Below are 22,325 nucleotides of genomic sequence, written 5' to 3'. Positions count from 1 at the left end.
TGAATACTTGAGTACGCACACGGTTTTTTGTTGTTGAGATTTTTGCCTTCTCTGTGTTAAAAGATCTATTCTCTTGATTTTGTCTACTTTCATCAAAGCATGCTGTAATACATCTTGTGGATAACCTCTTAGTTTGTACTTTGTTGTCTGTTGTTCGAAGGATTTGACTAGTTCTTGTTCTGTGGATATGATTCGCTTCAGTCGTATGTACTGAGACATTGGCAAATGTTTTTTCAATGGCTCTGGATGAAAACTTTGGAATGCCAAGCATGCATTTCTATCCGTGGGTTTATGAAAAACTTTGGTGCTGATGTCTTGATTGTTAATGGTGATACTCACATCCAGAAAAGCTATCGTTGTTTTAGAGACAGTGTGGGTGAACTTGATTCTCTCATTCTGATTGTTCAAACACTTTATGTTGTTGACCAATGTATCTTCTGTACCGTGCCATATTAAAAAGATATCATCGATGAATCTCTTAAACATGATTATACCTGCTTTCCACTCCGGATTGTCCAGGATGTAGTCTTTCTCGAATTTCTGCATGAAAATGTTCGCATATGAGGGAGCCCCCCCAAAACCCATTGATGTACCATTGGATTGGTTGTAGAAGCGACCATTCCACTCGAAATAACTATGGTATAATGCGAACTGCATCAACTCTAATATCAAAAGTCTCTGATATTCTTCAAGATCACTGTGTAATAAACACCATTCCAATGCTTCAATGCCTTCCCTGTGGGGAATGGAAGTGTACAGAGACACTACATCGATAGTGCATAAATAATACGACTCTCCTTGTAGTAATTTGACTTCCTTCAGCATGTTCAAAAAAGTTGTGGTGTCCTTGATGTATGTCTCACTGCTTTGAACTAACGGTTGCAAAAATGTATCTACAAATTTACCTACTGGTTCCGAGATTGATCCACAGGCGGAGACTATGGGTCTAAACGGCGGTTTGATGGGGTCTTTGTGGATCTTGGGCAACATATACAGTTGCGGTCTTCTTGGATATGTGATGTGAAAATAGGCATGAGTTTTCTGAGTTATCCATTTCATGGTTAAAGCATGATCCACGATTTGATATAATACCTTCTGGTATTCTTGTGTGGGATCTGAACTGAGAGGGAGGTATATGTCTTGATTAAAGACATGCTCATTAACACTTGAGTTGTAGAATTCAGTGTCCATGACTATAAGGGCGCCGCCCTTGTCTGCTCTCTGGAAGGTTAAACTTTTGTCTTGGTTCAAATTTTTCAGAGTATTCCATTCTTTTGGATTCAGGTTGTTATGTTTCGGTTTACCGAACGGTATTTTTTGAATGTCAACCATTACCGATCTTTCGAAGGCTTCTATTGATTTGTGGGTCATAGGAGCGCAAAAGGAACTTGGTGGTCTGAATTCATGGTCCCATGTGGGACTCTGTGACTGTAGACTGCTCTCTTTGAAGAAGTATCTCAATTTCAAGTTTCTAAAAAACTTAAAGAGGGCTAATTCCGTTTCTCCAACGTTAGATCTATATGTTGGAACAAAGGTGGTGCCCTTGTTCAGCGTATTCAACTGTATTTGTGACAACTGTTTTGAAGATATGTTGATGACTAAGTTGTCTTCTGAACTTGACTCCGTGTCCGTTTGGCCACTTCTTCTTCTGTTTCCTTTTCTCTTTGCTCTTCTTGTCGTGACGTGGTTGGTGGAGCGTTCGCTGCTGGACTGACGTCTAAAAAAGACGGCTGTTGAACAGGCACTTGACTGGTAGATGGAATCACGGATTTCTCCTTGCTTATGATGATTGGTGGCCTATTTTGGGCAACATCTGATTCCGATACCACACTTTCTTGCGAGGATGTGGCAGCCGATTGTTTCTGTTTGGGTTGAGTTTGCCATTTGCTTTGTTGATATATTTCCGCCCACGAGTATACTTCGTCTAACTTGTAGTCTAAAGTATCGCGACAATACTTCCTTAACTTTCTCTCGTTCACTTCTTTGGCGTAACGGTCTAGTCTCTGATTTATCTCCTCTAATGTTTTATCCAAATCAGGAATTTTATTCAATTGCTCTTTGAGATTCTTAATTTCTTCTTCCAATTCCAACAGGACTTTTGAAAGTTCCTCTACTATCAATAGCATCAAGTCCAGAGAACATTTATTCAATATTTGATACCACCTCTCTAGAAACTTTTTACTGTTGGCGCAAAGCATTGGTTTCAGCGCTATTCTGAGGCCCCTGGGGATTCTTAAATTTTTGTGGTAGTGTATCAGCGTGGTTGCGTGCAACCTCTGGTTGACTTCTCTCTTGCTTATATATTCGAATTGTCGAAGGATTTGAGCTGTGGTTGATTTATGCGGAGTGATGCATCTGGTCTCCTGAATGAGATCATAAATGTCTTTGGCTGCTTCTGTGGAATATGCTAAAGTTTCTGCTCTGTTGGTTGTAGATTGTGCTATGTCATCCATCTTTAATTTGGTTATTGGTGCTACTAAGGATCGGGTATGACTGCAAAGTGATACTAAAAAAGAATGGTATCCCGAGCACTCCTCTTAGGTGTAGATTAATACTATTACTTTTGGTCTCCCACGTCGTCGCACACAGTCATGAGCGTGCCTTATGAACAGTAACAATTATTGAGTTTAGACTCGCTAAACTCCAGACGGGTTCCCAATTCGCAATGAAAACTTAGTTTTCTATGATAAGTTCATTAGCATTTTATTTCGAATGTTCAAGTTTGCCATAATTCATTTGTGAATTTTACAATTTCCTTCATGTATTAGTAACATAATCCAATTCTTATGCTACTGGCATCAATATAGATAATGCGCTATTTTAACAACACCCAATGCATTTCGGGTCGAAAATACATGACCCTTCGTCAGGGGTCTGTTGAATGAAAACAAAACAGGACCAGATTAGTCACTCTTCATATTATCTAAATATAAAATACAAAATGCGTTTAACACATACGAAGCAGAATGCACAATAAAACATTCATCTGTCAAAAAAACCGTAAACAGCGTTCTCAAATGATCGAAGTCAATTGTGCTCACGTCGCACTCCTCAATGATTTACAACACATTATAGATCTAAACTTCCTGTTCATTACGAAAACATTAAAGTGTAGCATATCTTATATCACAAACTCGCATGTTAACACACTAGAGTAACACTCACGTTAAGCTTGGCGCGGTCGCGCTTCCCGGTGCATTCAAAGCTGTTACCTGACTACAAAACAAAAGAGCTACTCATAGGTTGGCTTGAGTTACACGTGATCGCGGCATCAACCAATAGCGTTGAAATACCGTGGTCATGTGATATGAGTGCCGTGACTTCACAAACTGAAGGCGCCGTAGAAGGCGACTGAAACTACATTGCCCATGATCAGTTCACTCGATTCATCATTAGAACCAAACAATGTTATTGACTGAAACAATGATTAACATGCAAACGCTTAAATGAATACCAAAATGAAAATATAAACAACAGCATCTGATGTAGAAACGAACATCAAATGTTATACATTACCACCTTCTTTGGGGGAACAAAACAGAGTTGAAACGCTAGCTGTAATTTGAATTATGCTATAATACCCATGCATGCTCAATGCGATCATTTAAACCCCGAGGCAGGGTAGAATTGAGTCTCTTTATCCAGTAAAATTCCGCTCTCAGTCTCTGTTTTATCGGATCCATGTCTGGGCTCTGTGTGATCGACTCAATGACCATGAATTTTAATTGCGAGATCTGATGATTCATCTCATTCCAATGGCTTGCAACTGATGACTTGAGATTACGTTGTCTAATGTTGCTTTTGTGTTCCGTAATTCGGATTTTAACTTTGCGCTCAGTTTGGCCAATGTATATTTTGCCACATGGGCATTTGATCATGTATATGCAGTTGGATGTGTCACACGTACTGGAATGTTGCAATGCAATTGAAAAACCCTTAGTAGGATGAGTGAGTGTTTTGCCGCAGATGACGTTATTGCAATGGATGCAATTAAAACATCTGCGGCAAAACACTCACTCATCCTACTAAGGGTTTTTCAATTGCATTGCAACATTCCAGTACGTGTGACACATCCAACTGCATATACATGATCAAATGCCCATGTGGCAAAATATACATTGGCCAAACTGAGCGCAAATTTAAAATCCGAATTACGGAACACAAAAGCAACATTAGACAACGTAATCTCAAGTCATCAGTTGCAAGCCATTGGAATGAGATGAATCATCAGATCTCGCAATTAAAATTCATGGTCATTGAGTCGATCACACAGAGCCCAGACATGGATCCGATAAAACAGAGACTGAGAGCGGAATTTTACTGGATAAAGAGACTCAATTCTACCCTGCCTCGGGGTTTAAATGATCGCATTGAGCATGCATGGGTATTATAGCATAATTCAAATTACAGCTAGCGTTTCAACTCTGTTTTGTTCCCCCAAAGAAGGTGGTAATGTATAACATTTGATGTTCGTTTCTACATCAGATGCTGTTGTTTATATTTTCATTTTGGTATTCATTTAAGCGTTTGCATGTTAATCATTGTTTCAGTCAATAACATTGTTTGGTTCTAATGATGAATCAAGTGAACTGATCATGGGCAATGTAGTTTCAGTCGCCTTCTACGGCGCCTTCAGTTTGTGAAGTCACGGCACTCATATCACATGACCACGGTATTTCAACGCTATTGGTTGATGCCGCGATCACGTGTAACTCAAGCCAACCTATGAGTAGCTCTTTTGTTTTGTAGTCAGGTAACAGCTTTGAATGCACCGGGAAGCGCGACCGCGCCAAGCTTAACGTGAGTGTTACTCTAGTGTGTTAACAAGCGAGTTTGTGATATAAGATATGCTACACTTTAATGTTTTCGTAATGAACAGGAAGTTTAGATCTATAATGTGTTGTAAATCATTGAGGAGTGCGACGTGAGCACAATTGACTTCGATCATTTGAGAACGCTGTTTACGGTTTTTTTGACAGATGAATGTTTTATTGTGCATTCTGCTTCGTATGTGTTAAACGCATTTTGTATTTTATATTTAGATAATATGAAGAGTGACTAATCTGGTCCTGTTTTGTTTTCATTCAACAGACCCCTGACGAAGGGTCATGTATTTTCGACCCGAAATGCATTGGGTGTTGTTAAAATAGCGCATTATCTATATTGATGCCAGTAGCATAAGAATTGGATTATGTTACTAATACATGAAGGAAATTGTAAAATTCACAAATGAATTATGGCAAACTTGAACATTCGAAATAAAATGCTAATGAACTTATCATAGAAAACTACGTTTTCATTGCGAATTGGGAACCCGTCTGGAGTTTAGCGAGTCTAAACTCAATAATTGTTACTGTTCATAAGGCACGCTCATGACTGTGTGCGACGACGTGGGAGACCAAAAGTAATAGTATTAATCTACACCTAAGAGGAGTGCTCGGGATACCATTCTTTTTTAGTATCACTTTGCAGTCATACCCGATCCTTAGTAGCACCAATAACCAAATTAAAGATGGATGACATAGCACAATCTACAACCAACAGAGCAGAAACTTTAGCATATTCCACAGAAGCAGCCAAAGACATTTATGATCTCATTCAGGAGACCAGATGCATCACTCCGCATAAATCAACCACAGCTCAAATCCTTCGACAATTCGAATATATAAGCAAGAGAGAAGTCAACCAGAGGTTGCACGCAACCACGCTGATACACTACCACAAAAATTTAAGAATCCCCAGGGGCCTCAAAATAGCGCTGAAACCAATGCTTTGCGCCAACAGTAAAAAGTTTCTAGAGAGGTGGTATCAAATATTGAATAAATGTTCTCTGGACTTGATGCTATTGATAGTAGAGGAACTTTCAAAAGTCCTGTTGGAATTGGAAGAAGAAATTAAGAATCTCAAAGAGCAATTGAATAAAATTCCTGATTTGGATAAAACATTAGAGGAGATAAATCAGAGACTAGACCGTTACGCCAAAGAAGTGAACGAGAGAAAGTTAAGGAAGTATCGTCGCGATACTTTAGACTACAAGTTAGACGAAGTATACTCGTGGGCGGAAATATATCAACAAAGCAAATGGCAAACTCAACCCAAACAGAAACAATCGGCTGCCACATCCTCGCAAGAAAGTGTGGTATCGGAATCAGATGTTGCCCAAAATAGGCCACCAATCATCATAAGCAAGGAGAAATCCGTGATTCCATCTACCAGTCAAGTGCCTGTTCAACAGCCGTCTTTTTTAGACGTCAGTCCAGCAGCGAACGCTCCACCAACCACGTCACGACAAGAAGAGCAAAGAGAAAAGGAAACAGAAGAAGAAGTGGCCAAACGGACACGGAGTCAAGTTCAGAAGACAACTTAGTCATCAACATATCTTCAAAACAGTTGTCACAAATACAGTTGAATACGCTGAACAAGGGCACCACCTTTGTTCCAACATATAGATCTAACGTTGGAGAAACGGAATTAGCCCTCTTTAAGTTTTTTAGAAACTTGAAATTGAGATACTTCTTCAAAGAGAGCAGTCTACAGTCACAGAGTCCCACATGGGACCATGAATTCAGACCACCAAGTTCCTTTTGCGCTCCTATGACCCACAAATCAATAGAAGCCTTCGAAAGATCGGTAATGGTTGACATTCAAAAAATACCGTTCGGTAAACCGAAACATAACAACCTGAATCCAAAAGAATGGAATACTCTGAAAAATTTGAACCAAGACAAAAGTTTAACCTTCCAGAGAGCAGACAAGGGCGGCGCCCTTATAGTCATGGACACTGAATTCTACAACTCAAGTGTTAATGAGCATGTCTTTAATCAAGACATATACCTCCCTCTCAGTTCAGATCCCACACAAGAATACCAGAAGGTATTATATCAAATCGTGGATCATGCTTTAACCATGAAATGGATAACTCAGAAAACTCATGCCTATTTTCACATCACATATCCAAGAAGACCGCAACTGTATATGTTGCCCAAGATCCACAAAGACCCCATCAAACCGCCGTTTAGACCCATAGTCTCCGCCTGTGGATCAATCTCGGAACCAGTAGGTAAATTTGTAGATACATTTTTGCAACCGTTAGTTCAAAGCAGTGAGACATACATCAAGGACACCACAACTTTTTTGAACATGCTGAAGGAAGTCAAATTACTACAAGGAGAGTCGTATTATTTATGCACTATCGATGTAGTGTCTCTGTACACTTCCATTCCCCACAGGGAAGGCATTGAAGCATTGGAATGGTGTTTATTACACAGTGATCTTGAAGAATATCAGAGACTTTTGATATTAGAGTTGATGCAGTTCGCATTATACCATAGTTATTTCGAGTGGAATGGTCGCTTCTACAACCAATCCAATGGTACATCAATGGGTTTTGGGGGGGCTCCCTCATATGCGAACATTTTCATGCAGAAATTCGAGAAAGACTACATCCTGGACAATCCGGAGTGGAAAGCAGGTATAATCATGTTTAAGAGATTCATCGATGATATCTTTTTAATATGGCACGGTACAGAAGATACATTGGTCAACAACATAAAGTGTTTGAACAATCAGAATGAGAGAATCAAGTTCACCCACACTGTCTCTAAAACAACGATAGCTTTTCTGGATGTGAGTATCACCATTAACAATCAAGACATCAGCACCAAAGTTTTTCATAAACCCACGGATAGAAATGCATGCTTGGCATTCCAAAGTTTTCATCCAGAGCCATTGAAAAAACATTTGCCAATGTCTCAGTACATACGACTGAAGCGAATCATATCCACAGAACAAGAACTAGTCAAATCCTTCGAACAACAGACAACAAAGTACAAACTAAGAGGTTATCCACAAGATGTATTACAGCATGCTTTGATGAAAGTAGACAAAATCAAGAGAATAGATCTTTTAACACAGAGAAGGCAAAAATCTCAACAACAAAAAACCGTGTGCGTACTCAAGTATTCATCAGACTCGGCCAGAATTAAAAAATGCATTATTAAACATTGGCATTTGATTCAGTTGGAACCCGAATTACAAGGATTATATGATGATCACATAACCTTCGCATTTCAAAGATCAAAGAACTTAAAAGAATTGTTAAATGCACCGGTCAAAGACAAAACCAAATGGAAAGGTATGGCGAAATGTTTTAATTGCATCCATTGCAATAACGTCATCTGCGGCAAAACACTCACTCATCCTACTAAGGGTTTTTCAATTGCATTGCAACATTCCAGTACGTGTGACACATCCAACTGCATATACATGATCAAATGCCCATGTGGCAAAATATACATTGGCCAAACTGAGCGCAAAGTTAAAATCCGAATTACGGAACACAAAAGCAACATTAGACAACGTAATCTCAAGTCATCAGTTGCAAGCCATTGGAATGAGATGAATCATCAGATCTCGCAATTAAAATTCATGGTCATTGAGTCGATCACACAGAGCCCAGACATGGATCCGATAAAACAGAGACTGAGAGCGGAATTTTACTGGATAAAGAGACTCAATTCTACCCTGCCTCGGGGTTTAAATGATCGCATTGAGCATGCATGGGTATTATAGCATAATTCAAATTACAGCTAGCGTTTCAACTCTGTTTTGTTCCCCCAAAGAAGGTGGTAATGTATAACATTTGATGTTCGTTTCTACATCAGATGCTGTTGTTTATATTTTCATTTTGGTATTCATTTAAGCGTTTGCATGTTAATCATTGTTTCAGTCAATAACATTGTTTGGTTCTAATGATGAATCGAGTGAACTGATCATGGGCAATGTAGTTTCAGTCGCCTTCTACGGCGCCTTCAGTTTGTGAAGTCACGGCACTCATATCACATGACCACGGTATTTCAACGCTATTGGTTGATGCCGCGATCACGTGTAACTCAAGCCAACCTATGAGTAGCTCTTTTGTTTTGTAGTCAGGTAACAGCTTTGAATGCACCGGGAAGCGCGACCGCGCCAAGCTTAACGTGAGTGTTACTCTAGTGTGTTAACATGCGAGTTTGTGATATAAGATATGCTACACTTTAATGTTTTCGTAATGAACAGGAAGTTTAGATCTATAATGTGTTGTAAATCATTGAGGAGTGCGACGTGAGCACAATTGACTTCGATCATTTGAGAACGCTGTTTACGGTTTTTTTGACAGATGAATGTTTTATTGTGCATTCTGCTTCGTATGTGTTAAACGCATTTTGTATTTTATATTTAGATAATATGAAGAGTGACCAATCTGGTCCTGTTTTGTTTTCATTCAACAGACCCCTGACGAAGGGTCATGTATTTTCGACCCGAAATGCATTGGGTGTTGTTAAAATAGCGCATTATCTATATTGATGCCAGTAGCATAAGAATTGGATTATGTTACTAATACATGAAGGAAATTGTAAAATTCACAAATGAATTATGGCAAACTTGAACATTCGAAATAAAATGCTAATGAACTTATCATAGAAAACTACGTTTTCATTGCGAATTGGGAACCCGTCTGGAGTTTAGCGAGTCTAAACTCAATAATTGTTACTGTTCATAAGGCACGCTCATGACTGTGTGCGACGACGTGGGAGACCAAAAGTAATAGTATTAATCTACACCTAAGAGGAGTGCTCGGGATACCATTCTTTTTTAGTATCACTTTGCAGTCATACCCGATCCTTAGTAGCACCAATAACCAAATTAAAGATGGATGACATAGCACAATCTACAACCAACAGAGCAGAAACTTTAGCATATTCCACAGAAGCAGCCAAAGACATTTATGATCTCATTCAGGAGACCAGATGCATCACTCCGCATAAATCAACCACAGCTCAAATCCTTCGACAATTCGAATATATAAGCAAGAGAGAAGTCAACCAGAGGTTGCACGCAACCACGCTGATACACTACCACAAAAATTTAAGAATCCCCAGGGGCCTCAGAATAGCGCTGAAACCAATGCTTTGCGCCAACAGTAAAAAGTTTCTAGAGAGGTGGTATCAAATATTGAATAAATGTTCTCTGGACTTGATGCTATTGATAGTAGAGGAACTTTCAAAAGTCCTGTTGGAATTGGAAGAAGAAATTAAGAATCTCAAAGAGCAATTGAATAAAATTCCTGATTTGGATAAAACATTAGAGGAGATAAATCAGAGACTAGACCGTTACGCCAAAGAAGTGAACGAGAGAAAGTTAAGGAAGTATCGTCGCGATACTTTAGACTACAAGTTAGACGAAGTATACTCGTGGGCGGAAATGGCAAACTCAACCCAAACAGAAACAATCGGCTGCCACATCCTCGCAAGAAAGTGTGGTATCGGAATCAGATGTTGCCCAAAATAGGCCACCAATCATCATAAGCAAGGAGAAATCCGTGATTCCATCTACCAGTCAAGTGCCTGTTCAACAGCCGTCTTTTTTAGACGTCAGTCCAGCAGCGAACGCTCCACCAACCACGTCACGACAAGAAGAGCAAAGAGAAAAGGAAACAGAAGAAGAAGTGGCCAAACGGACACGGAGTCAAGTTCAGAAGACAACTTAGTCATCAACATATCTTCAAAACAGTTGTCACAAATACAGTTGAATACGCTGAACAAGGGCACCACCTTTGTTCCAACATATAGATCTAACGTTGGAGAAACGGAATTAGCCCTCTTTAAGTTTTTTAGAAACTTGAAATTGAGATACTTCTTCAAAGAGAGCAGTCTACAGTCACAGAGTCCCACATGGGACCATGAATTCAGACCACCAAGTTCCTTTTGCGCTCCTATGACCCACAAATCAATAGAAGCCTTCGAAAGATCGGTAATGGTTGACATTCAAAAAATACCGTTCGGTAAACCGAAACATAACAACCTGAATCCAAAAGAATGGAATACTCTGAAAAATTTGAACCAAGACAAAAGTTTAACCTTCCAGAGAGCAGACAAGGGCGGCGCCCTTATAGTCATGGACACTGAATTCTACAACTCAAGTGTTAATGAGCATGTCTTTAATCAAGACATATACCTCCCTCTCAGTTCAGATCCCACACAAGAATACCAGAAGGTATTATATCAAATCGTGGATCATGCTTTAACCATGAAATGGATAACTCAGAAAACTCATGCCTATTTTCACATCACATATCCAAGAAGACCGCAACTGTATATGTTGCCCAAGATCCACAAAGACCCCATCAAACCGCCGTTTAGACCCATAGTCTCCGCCTGTGGATCAATCTCGGAACCAGTAGGTAAATTTGTAGATACATTTTTGCAACCGTTAGTTCAAAGCAGTGAGACATACATCAAGGACACCACAACTTTTTTGAACATGCTGAAGGAAGTCAAATTACTACAAGGAGAGTCGTATTATTTATGCACTATCGATGTAGTGTCTCTGTACACTTCCATTCCCCACAGGGAAGGCATTGAAGCATTGGAATGGTGTTTATTACACAGTGATCTTGAAGAATATCAGAGACTTTTGATATTAGAGTTGATGCAGTTCGCATTATACCATAGTTATTTCGAGTGGAATGGTCGCTTCTACAACCAATCCAATGGTACATCAATGGGTTTTGGGGGGGCTCCCTCATATGCGAACATTTTCATGCAGAAATTCGAGAAAGACTACATCCTGGACAATCCGGAGTGGAAAGCAGGTATAATCATGTTTAAGAGATTCATCGATGATATCTTTTTAATATGGCACGGTACAGAAGATACATTGGTCAACAACATAAAGTGTTTGAACAATCAGAATGAGAGAATCAAGTTCACCCACACTGTCTCTAAAACAACGATAGCTTTTCTGGATGTGAGTATCACCATTAACAATCAAGACATCAGCACCAAAGTTTTTCATAAACCCACGGATAGAAATGCATGCTTGGCATTCCAAAGTTTTCATCCAGAGCCATTGAAAAAACATTTGCCAATGTCTCAGTACATACGACTGAAGCGAATCATATCCACAGAACAAGAACTAGTCAAATCCTTCGAACAACAGACAACAAAGTACAAACTAAGAGGTTATCCACAAGATGTATTACAGCATGCTTTGATGAAAGTAGACAAAATCAAGAGAATAGATCTTTTAACACAGAGAAGGCAAAAATCTCAACAACAAAAAACCGTGTGCGTACTCAAGTATTCATCAGACTCGGCCAGAATTAAAAAATGCATTATTAAACATTGGCATTTGATTCAGTTGGAACCCGAATTACAAGGATTATATGATGATCACATAACCTTCGCATTTCAAAGATCAAAGAACTTAAAAGAATTGTTAAATGCACCGGTCAAAGACAAAACCAAATGGAAAGGTATGGCGAAATGTTTTAATTGCATCCATTGCAATAACGTCATCTGCGGCAAAACACTCACTCATCCTACTAAGGGTTTTTCAATTGCATTGCAACATTCCAGTACGTGTGACACATCCAACTGCATATACATGATCAAATGCCCATGTGGCAAAATATACATTGGCCAAACTGAGCGCAAAGTTAAAATCCGAATTACGGAACACAAAAGCAACATTAGACAACGTAATCTCAAGTCATCAGTTGCAAGCCATTGGAATGAGATGAATCATCAGATCTCGCAATTAAAATTCATGGTCATTGAGTCGATCACACAGAGCCCAGACATGGATCCGATAAAACAGAGACTGAGAGCGGAATTTTACTGGATAAAGAGACTCAATTCTACCCTGCCTCGGGGTTTAAATGATCGCATGGAGCATGCATGGGTATTATAGCATAATTCAAATTACAGCTAGCGTTTCAACTCTGTTTTGTTCCCCCAAAGAAGGTGGTAATGTATAACATTTGATGTTCGTTTCTACATCAGATGCTGTTGTTTATATTTTCATTTTGGTATTCATTTAAGCGTTTGCATGTTAATCATTGTTTCAGTCAATAACATTGTTTGGTTCTAATGATGAATCGAGTGAACTGATCATGGGCAATGTAGTTTCAGTCGCCTTCTACGGCGCCTTCAGTTTGTGAAGTCATGGCACTCATATCACATGACCACGGTATTTCAACGCTATTGGTTGATGCCGCGATCACGTGTAACTCAAGCCAACCTATGAGTAGCTCTTTTGTTTTGTAGTCAGGTAACAGCTTTGAATGCACCGGGAAGCGCGACCGCGCCAAGCTTAACGTGAGTGTTACTCTAGTGTGTTAACATGCGAGTTTGTGATATAAGATATGCTACACTTTAATGTTTTCGTAATGAACAGGAAGTTTAGATCTATAATGTGTTGTAAATCATTGAGGAGTGCGACGTGAGCACAATTGACTTCGATCATTTGAGAACGCTGTTTACGGTTTTTTTGACAGATGAATGTTTTATTGTGCATTCTGCTTCGTATGTGTTAAACGCATTTTGTATTTTATATTTAGATAATATGAAGAGTGACTAATCTGGTCCTGTTTTGTTTTCATTCAACAGACCCCTGACGAAGGGTCATGTATTTTCGACCCGAAATGCATTGGGTGTTGTTAAAATAGCGCATTATCTATATTGATGCCAGTAGCATAAGAATTGGATTATGTTACTAATACATGAAGGAAATTGTAAAATTCACAAATGAATTATGGCAAACTTGAACATTCGAAATAAAATGCTAATGAACTTATCATAGAAAACTACGTTTTCATTGCGAATTGGGAACCCGTCTGGAGTTTAGCGAGTCTAAACTCAATAATTGTTACTGTTCATAAGGCACGCTCATGACTGTGTGCGACGACGTGGGAGACCAAAAGTAATAGTATTAATCTACACCTAAGAGGAGTGCTCGGGATACCATTCTTTTGGAGTTAGAGGACAGGACACATGAAGGCAACATTTGGGGTAGGTTCAATGGACGGTTTTTGAAAGGATGTTTTAAGGGAGTAGATGGTGTGGTCATTTGGAGAAATATGTCAAGGTTGTGGGAGCTACGGTTGGAAGGGGATATGTTATAATATGTGTTTGTGAAGTGGGGTTCTTACTATGTTTGTAATGTTTTGAGACTAGCTAAAAACGTTCATTTACTCTTATTTTTTGGTCTTTCTTGCATGCCAGCTTACCCGAAGATAGCAATGTTTTTGTAAATAATGGCTGGTGGCTATTTGGAATGCAGTCCTGTGCCTTGCGCTTCATTCTGCATGCATATTTCTTCACTTTGTACACTTCCTCATTAGAAATTGATTTTTTCTTTTTGCTCGAGGTAAATACTGAATCGGATGTTGAAATAACTGATTCAAGTACCCACAAATATTGGCTGTCCACAAGATTCGGTTTTTTTAATTCTGTTTATTGTGATTGTCAAGAGTTTTTTGTTTTTCAATCCACATGTATACATTACAGTTCGTATTAATTTGATAGGAATGCATATTCATGGATTGTAATATACATTTGTTATTTAATCGAATAATCCTTAGGCCTACAGCTGGTGCTGTCTAGGACATGTCTTGGTGCCTTGATACCCTCACGGGTGATAAGCAGCGCTCTACAAATCCACCTTCCAGTACATGACTTTGTGCTGAAGAGCCGGCTGCGGCCTGAATCGCCTTCCACTGCCGTCCCATCTGTTGACTTGAAATCAGTAACTGAACCAATCAATATGTGATAAGGATAAACAGGTCCGGGAGCTTCACCACGCCCGTTATACCATTAAAGTAAGCCACTAAGGGCCAGATGTAGGTAGCCAAATACTGGTCGGTAACGGCCGAATTCGGCCGTTACCGACCGGTATTTGGCTTTTGAGATGTAGGGGGCAGGAAACAGGCCATTTCGGTAATTTTACCGATTCGGTAAATATACCGGTCGGTAAATTTACCGACCGGTATTTTTACAGAATCGGTAAAATTGAGATGTAGGTGAGACTCTTCTGAGTCCCAAAAACCCTACAAATTCGGTATTTTACCATCAAATTCAATTTGATGGTAAAATACCGATTCAGGTGTGCATGCACATGTGTGCATGCACACCTGTGCCATATGACAGGCAGACCTGCCCTTAGGGCAGGTATGCCTGCCACATGGCCCCCGAACCTTTTTTGCAGGGGGTGACACCCCCTGCACCCTTGTCAAATTCGGTATTTACCGATTCGGTAAATACCGACCGGTAATGCCCCATTCATTCCTATGGGCTTCAAAGCCCATAGGAATGAATGGGGCATTACCGGTCGGTATTTACCGAATCGGTAAATACCGACTTTTAAAGATTCGGTAAATCCACATCTGGATTTACCTACATCTCGGTACTTCATATTTACCGACTCTTAAATACCGAATCGGTAAAATTCGGTATTTAAGAGCCGGTAAATATGATTTACCTACATCTGGCCCTTAGTCACTAAGCTGGCCTTTAATTAAATGCAATGTCTAAGATTATACATGAGGTTGTGTGAAACATTTAAGTGACACTTGTAGAAATCTTAATCACCTGAGATTTGTCCAACAATAATAATTTACATTCCTACACAAGTAGAGTGTGTGCTTGAAGGGCCAGAAGGTTTGGTGTCTATTGGACCCGCAACTCTATTTTCTATTTGTCTTGTTTGAGCCGACATACAATGGCAAGAGCATTACGGCTACTGGATCTACAGAAGTGGTTTAATGATTGCCTCAACAAGTTCTCCACTGTGCCTAGAATGGCTTCTCAACAACAGCTACTTTGCCTACATGCAGCTCTGTACTGCGCGTGCAGCACCTTCTCCACTGTGCGTAAAAAGTTTCAATCGCTGCCTTATATCAGTGTCTATATCGGTCTCACACAGTAGTTACCTTTAGAGCCGGCACTGCTATGATATTTCGTGCATTTCAAGACCAAAACATATTTTTTTCTTTTAGCTAATGTTTTATTAACGACCAGGAAAAAGCAGCTCCCCCAACAATAAAGATTTTAGAGTAAACATTACAAAACAAACATACACAAATCCAAAATGCTAGCAGCCAGCATTGTACCTATTGGCATTCTCAATGCTTGTTCTCTATTATTGTTGTAGTCATCTCTTAACTGTCCTTCATCAGTCATTTTAAGTCTGGCACAGAGATAGCTTCAGCTGTCTTGTCAGCCTCCTGTAGCAATATACAAGTAAAAAATGCATTCAAACATACATATACATGTTGAAGCTCTTCATCAATTGGTTGGTTTTTTGTCATACATATGTTGCTTCCGCCCACCACAACATACAATATAGGGAATGGCTCGGCCCCTTCAGCCATTGGCTCTCTTCTAATGTGAGTAGCAGCCGTTTTCTGATAACATCTGCACATCAGCTTAAAGAGATATGAACTTCTGTGCCTAAGTGTGTGGGCCGATGGTTTACGTTGACAATTACTATTTCTTTCCACATCTTGTCTTTTTTCAAAATCATTTGTATTCATCTTTGTCTATTTAAACTAGGTGGCCTATTTACTAGAATGTCACGCTGTGCTGCGCAGCAAGTCGTATTGTTGCACTGCACTGCGTGACAGGGAAAGGGCAGGAATGCGCCGTATTTTAGGCGATATGGCGCATTCCTGCCTTCTTCCCTGCACCAATGCAGGCACCGCATGGTGCAAGGGTGTCTGAGCAGCATGCAGGATTGTTTTTGTGCAGGAAGGGTCACCTTCCTGCACAAAACATAGTAAGAACCCCACTTCACAAACACATATTATAACATATCCCCTTCCAACCGTAGCTCCCACAACCTTGACATATTTCTCCAAATGACCACACCATCTACTCCCTTAAAACATCCTTTCAAAAACCGTCCATTGAACCTACCCCAAATGTTGCCTTCATGTGTCCTGTCCTCTAACTCCAAAAGAATGGTATCCCGAGCACTCCTCTTAGGTGTAGATTAATACTATTACTTTTGGTCTCCCACGTCGTCGCACACAGTCATGAGCGTGCCTTATGAACAGTAACAATTATTGAGTTTAGACTCGCTAAACTCCAGACGGGTTCCCAATTCGCAATGAAAACGTAGTTTTCTATGATAAGTTCATTAGCATTTTATTTCGAATGTTCAAGTTTGCCATAATTCATTTGTGAATTTTACAATTTCCTTCATGTATTAGTAACATAATCCAATTCTTATGCTACTGGCATCAATATAGATAATGCGCTATTTTAACAACACCCAATGCATTTCGGGTCGAAAATACATGACCCTTCGTCAGGGGTCTGTTGAATGAAAACAAAACAGGACCAGATTAGTCACTCTTCATATTATCTAAATATAAAATACAAAATGCGTTTAACACATACGAAGCAGAATGCACAATAAAACATTCATCTGTCAAAAAAACCGTAAACAGCGTTCTCAAATGATCGAAGTCAATTGTGCTCACGTCGCACTCCTCAATGATTTACAACACATTATAGATCTAAACTTCCTGTTCATTACGAAAACATTAAAGTGTACATCCTGAGAGGCATATTTTTCTTTCTATGTGTGCTACAGAATACAGGACATAGAGAAAGAGGAAGTAACGAGGAGAAATAAAGATATTTATCCTTGTTCTGTTCCACCTGAGAAGGGGCATCTTTTTGGTGCATTCCCAGGTCTATCAGTTGGAGGTAAATCTGGGAATGGGTCAAAAACCCCGGCAGTTGCATGGGAACACCCACGCAACGCCCATGGAACATCTTCCCAGAGCATAGTAAGGCAACGCAGTGATTTGCGTTGCATTATCTTACTCCGGATTTATGAAGCCACTCAGGGACACGCAAAGTGGCCTTGTGTGGCTTCATAAATCACATGTAAGGTTTGCGTTGCTCTTGCACCATGTTGCGTGGTGCAAGAGCGACGTTAACCGGCTTATAAACCCGCAGCGATGTCTTCCAGTCACAGTAATTTAAAGACAATGGCACCTTTTCTTTGCGAAATAAAATATCATATTTTCCTGCGATAGTCACTGAAACTACAATGGGTATACCTGTACACACGACATTTCACAGCCACGTTCTTGTTTCAGCCATTCACGTTTGCTCTCTCTTCACCCCTCTGTCCTAAATAATGAATATTAAGTCACAGCGCCAAATCGTTTCGCATCAGGCCCGCGAGTAGATGTCCAAGACTGACTCAATCCTTCCCTCAGAATTTATGAGAGGAGAAAACCCCTGTGCTCCAGAACTCCGTCTCTGTGCTCCAGAAGCAGGAAGGTTTGTGTTTTGTTTTTCCTCGACTGCCCGCAGTACACTGAGTTTGTGTTTGCAATTTTAGTTAGCACCAACACTGCACAAAAGCTGTGGGCGCTTCACATGAGCACAGGTTACACTAGAAAAGGTCATATTTTTTTCTGTAACACATGGAGATTTACAGCCTGATTCATCATTCTCCCGTTTTGCGAGCCCCTAATAGCGATTCATAACGAATCGCTATTAAGGACTTGCAAAACGGGATTCATGTAGGAATTGCAATAAATATTGCGATTCCTAATTGTTCCTTATTTGCGAGTAGCAAATTGCTAATCGCAAATAAGGAATAACTCCCCATTCAATCCTAAAAGGCCCATAGGAATGAATGGGGAGTATTCCTTATTTGTGATTAGCAATTTGCTACTCGCAAATAAGATAGCGATTTAAAGGGTGCCAGGGGTGTCCAAAGGACACCCTGTAGCACCCCTTAAATGCAAATCGAAACAGGTGTTGCGCACACACATGTCCAAAGGACATGTGTGTGTGCAACATGCAACTTAGAAAAATGCTTTTAAAAGCATTTTTGTAAGTTTTCGCTATTTACCACGAGGTTTGACCTCGAGGTAAATAGCGGGCCGAAATTGCGAATTCGCAATTTTAAAATGGATGATGAATTGCATTTAAGGAATCTCAAATAGAGATTCCTTAAATGTAATTCCTCGCAAAATAGCAAAATCGCTATTACCGATTTTTGCATTTGGGATGATGAATCCCAAATGCACAAATAGCGCTTGCAAAGGGCCAGATTCTCAGAATCTTGCCCTTTGCGAGCGCAATTTAGCTTGATGAATCAAGTGATTTTCCCAGAATCACAGCATGTTGAGCCGACACCGGAGCTTGAACCTGGTTTCCCAGTCGGCAGACGTGGCTGTAGCGCCCCCACCCTCTGTGATAATACTACTCATCTGTAATGATGCACACAGTAACTTTCCCTGGAGTTAGATACAGTAAGTTACATTACACACACCTACTTTCCCTGGTTACAGCGCTCGCTCACCTGCCTAGTCTCACTCTCGTCCTGCCCCCAGCAGGATCCGCAGCGCCCCCGCATTCGTCCCTCCATTGTAAATTCCTGGACAGAAGAAGGGTTGCAGGGTGGGGGGGAAGGAGGCCCCGGAGAAGGTGAAGAGCAGAGACCGGTCATCCACATTGTAGAACGAGAGTCTGCCCGCCCCATAGTCCAGGAAGAGACCCACAGCCCTGGGAGGCATACGAGTGGTCAGGAGGGTGCGGGGGGAGGTGAGCGCTTTGTATTCACCATCTCTGAGCCACACTGTCCAGTATCCACCTTTAGGTGATAGTGTGATCTCCCCCTTCCTGTTCACAGCCTCGTCACACACTCCCAGGTCCCAGGCCGTCTTGTCCCCCACCTCCACCTCCCAGTAATGCCTCCCGGAGCTCAGCCTCTCCCTCCCCAGGACATTGATGACAGGATGGAATCTCTGGGGCGTGTCGGGCAGATCCTGCGCTCTGTCTCCCAGCCTCACGCTCCTCCCGTCCTCGGACAGGACGAGCCGGAGATGTGCAGTGTCCGGATCCAGAGTCACTGCAGCTGCAGGAGAGAGAAGCAGAAACCAGAGCTCAGCAATCAATCACAGCAGTAATTACTCACCCAACCACGGAGCACCTGTGTACTCACAATACAACACCTCTCAGCCCTCTTTCCATACACAATCATACAGTCCTCACACTTTTTGGCTGGCTCCTTTAGTCGAAATAAAATGCTCTAGTATTGGAAAAACAAGTCACAAACCAGCTCTGGAGAGGAGGCCTGTGCTGCGCGCCAGGCTCTAGACTGCCGGTCTAGGTTCTAACACTGTGGGAAAAAGTTTCACACCACAAAAGTAACCGAAGATGAAATGTAAGTAAACAGGTTCTCAGCGTAATCAGCATAAGTAACTAATTTAAATTAATGGCACTAATATAGTTTTATGAAAGTAAATTATAAATAGAGTTCGGAAACAGCAGGAAACCCCTCAGTGCTCCCAACCCCTCGTCTTCACACCGCCATAGTGACATCCACCCAAGTTCCCCTCTTTAGCAGTGAAATAGTAATTTCCCTCTCCACGGTCTTGGCCATAAGCACCATAAGGTCACATTTCTGCTAAACTTTCTGCCGACAATTTTACAGCTTTTCACAAAAAACAGGCTGATGTTTAAAAGTCGAAAAACAAAATATGGGAGAAATATGGAGAAACAAAATCCGTGTGAGAAATGTTACAAACAAAGGCGTCCACGTGCATATGCTGCCTCCTGTTAGACAAGTTTTATTTAATTGTATAATATAAACGACTGAAAGGCCTGGTTTTTCGTTATTTACTTCTAAACTGAGCTTTCTTGGTGTTTTTTTTATAATGTAAATTCAATCGCAACACTACAAACATCACTTTAAGGTTTCTGCACAGAGGGGGCAATCGAGGCAGGCTTATTTCGGATACTTTGATTCACGCAGCCCTGGTTGATTAGGACTCCAATGCAATGTTTTAAATCTTACCAGATATTAATCACGTAATATCCGATTATTTCAATGCGATAATGCAATTAATACAAGCTGGCACATCTGATATACCCAGGAGCAGTGCGGCGCTGGACTCTCAAATATGAACCCCTGGAACAATCTGGGTTGTGGGGTCCGCCTGAGACTTGACAAAGGAAACCAGAATAGGGTTTCTTGACCCATAACAGAATAAACCTGACCAGAGGGAGGTTACTGAACAGAGTGGAGCACTGGTGAGGCGGTGCAAGGAAACATCTGGGAGCGCGGGGAGGAGGCAGCGGCCATTGTTTGGTGATGAGGGAGTGCAAAGCCAAGGGCTGTGTAGGGACCGAGGCTGTGCAGAGATTAGACTATGTTGTGCAGGGATTGAGGCTGTGCAGATTGCATAATACTGTGCAGGGACCGATGCATGCAGAACTTGGACTATGCTGCGTAGGGACTGAGGCAGTGCATAGTTTGGACTATGCTGTGAAGGGATTGAAAGTGCAGAGACTTGACTATGCAGTGTAGGGATTGGGGCTGTGCAGATTTAACGGTGCAGTGAAGAGATTGAGGTGGTGCAGAGACTTCACTTTGCCGTGTAGGGATTGAGGCTGTGCAGAAATTGGACTTGACCGTGCATAGATTGCTGCTGCGCAGATTTGATTATAGAGGGATTGAGGCAGTGCAGAGGCTTGATAATGCTGTGTTGGGATTGAGGCAGCGGAGAAGAGATTGGACTATGCTGTGCAGAGACTTTATTATACTGTTTAGGGATTGAGGCAGTGCAGAGACTTGATAATGCTGTGTTGGGATTGAGGCAGAGGTGCAGAGATTGGACTAGGCTGTGCAGCGATTGTTGCTGTGCAGAGACTTGATAATGCTGTGTTGGGATTGAGGCAGCGGAGAAAAGATTGGACTATGCTGTGCAGAGACTTTATTATACTGTTTAGGGATTGAGGCAGTGCAGAGACTTGATAATGCTGTGTTGGGATTGAGGCAGAGGCGCAGAGATTGGACTAGGCTGTGCAGCGATTGTTGCTGTGCAGAGACTTGATAATGCTGTGTTGGGATTGAGGCAGCGGAGAAGAGATTGGACTATGCTGTGCAGAGACTTTATTAGACCGTTTAGGGATTGAGGCAGTGCAGAGACTTGATAATGCTGTGTTGGGATTGAGGCTGTGGTGCAGAGATTGGACTATGCTCTGCAGAGACTTGATTATGCTGCGAAGGAATGTGGACAGTGTTACATTGTGCAATGAGTATGTCCGAGTATAGAGGTATACATACAGGGTGGAGCTCTTCTGGGACTGTGGGCCTCTGCGGACAGTGGGTTGCTTGGAGTTCTGTGGGTGTGCAGAGACTGGAGCTCTGTGCAGAGACTGGAGCGCTGTGCAGGTGGCGTCTAGAGTGGTGGTTGTGATGGGACTGCAGAGCAGCTTAGAAGGTTGTGTAACTAATGGTGGTGGGCTTTTCTGGAGGTGATGAGCTGCATAGAGGTGAGAGATATGCAGAGTCTAAGGAACTGTCGTGAACACTGACTGCTCCCATTTTAGTCTCTTTTCATACCGTGACTGCTTTTAGCTTTTCTTTATCTTTTATAGTAAGCGTGAAGTTCTAAGACACACGATAAATGCTGATATTGTGGCTGCCTGCTATCTAGGCTGACGTTTTACTGTTTTAGTAATGAATGT

At 41.1% G+C, this 22,325-nt stretch overlaps 1 protein-coding gene across 1 annotated transcript in view; it reads right to left on the bottom strand.

The window, feature by feature from the left end:
- Nucleotides 1-15,803: 15,803 nt before the first annotated feature.
- The window catches only part of LOC144753945 (E3 ubiquitin-protein ligase TRIM39-like), a 71,333-nt gene continuing 64,811 nt past the window's right edge, over nt 15,804-22,325 (bottom strand). Inside the window, exons 7-8 of the mRNA XM_078641471.1 lie at nt 19,153-19,707; nt 15,804-16,195 (exon numbers count right to left, since the gene is read on the bottom strand). Coding sequence (XP_078497597.1) covers nt 19,163-19,707 — 545 coding nt within the window. The 3' untranslated portion in view covers nt 15,804-16,195; nt 19,153-19,162. The remainder of the gene's footprint in view (nt 16,196-19,152; nt 19,708-22,325) is intronic.

Source organism: Lissotriton helveticus, chromosome 5_1 (genome assembly GCF_964261635.1).
Source record: "Lissotriton helveticus chromosome 5_1, aLisHel1.1, whole genome shotgun sequence".
Classification (NCBI taxonomy): domain Eukaryota; kingdom Metazoa; phylum Chordata; class Amphibia; order Caudata; family Salamandridae; genus Lissotriton; species Lissotriton helveticus.
This window is presented reverse-complemented; position numbering and strand designations above follow the sequence as displayed.